Source organism: Sphaeroforma arctica (genome assembly GCF_001186125.1).
Source record: "Sphaeroforma arctica JP610 unplaced genomic scaffold supercont1.3938, whole genome shotgun sequence".
NCBI lineage: Eukaryota > Ichthyosporea > Ichthyophonida > Sphaeroforma > Sphaeroforma arctica.
Window position 1 is genome coordinate 1 of NW_014036620.1, and position 2,400 is coordinate 2,400.

The 2,400-nt window shown below is 44.5% G+C and overlaps 1 protein-coding gene across 1 annotated transcript; it reads right to left on the reverse strand.

Annotated features, from left to right (window-relative positions):
• Nucleotides 1-709: 709 nt before the first annotated feature.
• SARC_13941 (hypothetical protein) lies at nucleotides 710-1,392 on the reverse strand (the record flags this gene model as incomplete). The annotated part of the gene is made up of 2 exons (XM_014291929.1): nucleotides 710-963; nucleotides 1,272-1,392. Coding segments are annotated over 2 exons (375 nt in total), but the record flags the coding sequence as incomplete, so codon positions are not given.
• Between the last annotated feature and the right edge of the window lie 1,008 nt (nucleotides 1,393-2,400).

Consider the following 2,400-nt stretch of genomic DNA (forward strand, 5'->3'; position numbering starts at 1 on the left):
ATACTATATACACACACACACACACACACACACACACACATATATATATATATATATATATATACATATACATATACATATACATATACATATATATATTTATATACATACATACATACATACATACATATTTATATTATATATATATATATTAAAGTAAAATGAATAAAATTTAAATAAATACACACCTCTTGCTCATCTGGGAAGACCTCCCGCATTTCAGTTATTTGATGCGCGAAAGGATCCATTTCCACATTAGAATCCCTTGATTCAAGCGTAGACTGATGAACATTTTGATGGGTAAGTATGAGGAAAATTAGCGAAGTGTGTATACCGGATAATTTGAACTCCTAATGAACTGACGAGTATAGATAGTAGACAATCCGCGAAAAAAAATATTGACCTTTTAACGAGCAGCCTAGTGCAAATACTGGGGCACTGGACGAACTGATATTCCAACCTAATGCTAAGTGAAGCAAACCAACGGCAGAGCTAAAAATACAAACATACATTTGAGTGTTAATACTGACGCAAACACACACCGAAGTGAATCATATACACTCTAACTCGCACCCACACACCCACACACACACTCACACACACCTACATACACCTACATACACCCACCCACACACTCACAAACACACTCACACAATCCCACCCACACCCACACACCCACAAACTCACACAGCCACCACCAGCCCCATACCGCACGTGGCTCCTGCGTGGTCGTCTGTAGCTGTCGCTGTGAATGGCACACGAGTTTGCACTTGTACACCTTGGCCTCGCGTCGTTGGCCATAGCTCAACGCCGCTCCCCCGAGACACACCCCACACAGCAGCACATACAGTACACTCACAGCCGCACCACCCACGGCCAGGGGTGTGCCCAGAGCCAACATCGCCAGCCACACAAACGGGACTAACGTGTCGTCTTCGAGCCAAAGCGTGGTGATGGTCGGTGCTGGGGGGTGGTGGCGGGTGGGGGTGGGGGGGGGTGGTGTTGAGGTGCGAATAGGGTGATGGGGGGGTAGGGAAGGTCACTTCTATAAATAGATGACAGGTGGTAAGGTGGGTGTATGTATGTTGGTGTTGTGTGTGTGTGTGTTTGTCTGCTTGGGACAGACAGCACGTGTGTGACGTGTGGTTGGGCATGTCCAGCTTGATTATGGGCAGTGGTTCTACATCGCGCGTGGGACAAGGTTTCACATTACAGACTCTGAACAGACACGTATTGCCTATGGAACTATCACTCGTGTCTTTGCACCACACCTTTCTTATGGCGCATGGCTGTCTGTGTGTCTTGATATGTAAGTTTGTTCGCTCCCCCCCCCGCCTGGGCATTCCTGTTGATCTTCACGGCGTAGTCTAAGCTGAAGTCAAGCTTAACCATGTTCACCTGCAGCAGTAGTGTTCACAATAAGACAGTTGCGTTTTTTAGGGTTTAGGGTTTAGGATTTAGGGTTCTGTTTGCTCGCCCCAGCACCCCCCTGGGCATTCCTATTGATCTTAACGGCGTAGTCTAAGCTGAAGTCAAGCTTAACCATGTTCACCTGCAGCAGAAGTGTTCACAATAGGATGGTTGCGTACAACGTTGTCAGACAAGGGCCGCACTTCCACACCAATAGTATGACGAGCATTTGTGTGGTACTTCTCTTAGTTAGAACCTTAAACCCTTCGTGATTGAGGGATTTACGAATTTAGGGGTTTAAGGTGTTAGGGTTTTAAGGTTTTAGAGTTTATGTATGTTTGAGATGGTCTGTGATATTCGAGGGATTGGGTATTGTTTTTATGTTCTTGGGAACTGTTTCCGCTCCTAAGCACACCACTAGCCAGTGCCAGATACATCTGGTACCTTTTAGGATTCAGGGTTACAACCCTAAACCCTAAACATCTGGTTCCTTTTAGGGTTTAGAGTTATAGCATTAAATCTTAAACATATGGTTCCTTGCGGCAGGCAGTTGGAGTTGGATTGCTATGAGTGAATCCTACGACAGTGCGTAAAGACATCGGTAGAGCGCACGCGTATAACTTCTGAAGGTGTGATGTTCGTTTGCGTAGGGTATGTAGCCTGCGTCTGTTGTTTGGTGTGTGCTGTGATGACTATATAAGAGCATCACACTGTAGCACTTTTAACAAAAGCCTTCGATACGACAACACACACAACTAGATATACGTTACAACAAAACACAGAATTAGACACGTTACAAAACACAACTAGACATACGTTACAACAACACACACAACTAGACATACGATACAACAAAACACACACAACTAGACATACTATACAACAACACTCACAATTAGACACACGTTACAACACACAACTAGACATACGTTACAACAACACACACAACTAGACATACGATACAACAACACACACAACTAGAGATACGAT